This window comes from Geospiza fortis, unplaced genomic scaffold (assembly GCF_000277835.1).
Source record: "Geospiza fortis unplaced genomic scaffold, GeoFor_1.0 scaffold104, whole genome shotgun sequence".
NCBI lineage: Eukaryota > Metazoa > Chordata > Aves > Passeriformes > Thraupidae > Geospiza > Geospiza fortis.
In genome coordinates, this window is record NW_005054325.1 from 559,668 (window position 1) to 561,040 (window position 1,373).

The following is a 1,373-nucleotide window of genomic DNA, read 5'->3' on the forward strand; positions in this document are numbered from 1 at the left end:
ACTGAAAATATTTTCCCTCAATTTTTGAGAATTAAAAACAAAATAATCCCATGACATGACATGAAATTATTATGACTTTCTGCAGGTGCATACCAAAGAAACAAGTGTGCTTGACCAGTTTTGAGAAGTTTGAATGCAGCCAGCATGAATGTGTGCCAAGGCAGTTAAATTGTGACCAGACACGGGATCCTGTTTGTGACACAGACAATGTGGAATACACTAACTTGTGTACTTTGTACCAAAAAGGAAAAACTTTGGCATATCGAGGACCATGCCAGGTAGGAAGTGGTTCTGGCAATACGTATCAAATCTTCTTTGTTCCTTAGTGTTCAACTTAACAATTTTTATTTTTATTTTTTTAAATATTGTTTGCTTGTTTGGGTCTTTTTTAAGTATTCTTTTTGTGGTTAATAGCTAATAAAAAATAGTAATCTAAAAACTTATTTTTAACTAGTATAAAAATAATCTCACAGTCTTCAGAATTTTGTCACGTGTTTCTCTGCTCAACAGTTCTCTCAAAGCCAATCAAAAGCTCTACTTCTGCTTTCTTGGGGGTAATACTCTTGATATTTATATCTTCCTATATATACTATTAAAGCTTGCATGCTAAGGTGTGTTTGCAGTAATTAGTGCAGTTCCTTGGTCACTTAAATGCTAATTCTTACCAATTTTAACTCGTTGAAATATAAAATAATATAAAATAATGCCCAATCATACAAAGTCTTTAGCTTTTTGTGTGATTGTGCCTCATGTTTACCAACTTCATTGCTCAGGATCTATTTACATACTAGGCAGTTTGTAATAATTTTCTAGTTTGCATTAGATTAGTCTTCATATTAATCCTTGAGAAGGATTAAAATTAGGTTTAGTTTTTGCATCGCACCACTCTCTACGGTGGTGTTAGACAAGGTGGTTCTGTCACCTTACAATAACATATACACAAATGTAAGTCATATAGGTAAATAAGTGATATATAAAAATATACAAGAATGTGTTAGAAACATGTGTGCATGCACACTAAATTTTAAGCACACAAAGCCACACTCAGATGAATTAATAAATTACTAATGAGTTAATTATTAGTAGAATAATTTAAGTTATAGTGAAATTATAATTATTTGAATTTATTTCACAGGTTAATTTAAATATGGTCATTTTATTTAAGCATTGCACAGAACAAAAGATTTTAGTTTCTGAAATATGTTTTATTGTGCATTTCTCAGACTCTGTCACCTTCTTGGAGTACTTACCTTTTCATTTATGGCCCATTCATAAAGTGGCAGGTTATTTCCTCTGGATTTCCTACCTTTCCAAAGGTTTGACAATATTAGCAGTGAGTTCCCATTAACTTTGCCTTTCCTGGTGTTGAAACG

The 1,373-nt window shown here is 32.0% G+C and overlaps 1 protein-coding gene across 1 annotated transcript in view; it reads left to right on the top strand.

The window, feature by feature from the left end:
* The window catches only part of RECK (reversion inducing cysteine rich protein with kazal motifs), a 48,379-nt gene that overhangs the window by 41,945 nt on the left and 5,061 nt on the right, over positions 1-1,373 (top strand). The window contains exon 18 of the mRNA XM_031056959.1: positions 86-305. Coding sequence (XP_030912819.1) covers positions 86-305 — 220 coding nt within the window. The remainder of the gene's footprint in view (positions 1-85; positions 306-1,373) is intronic.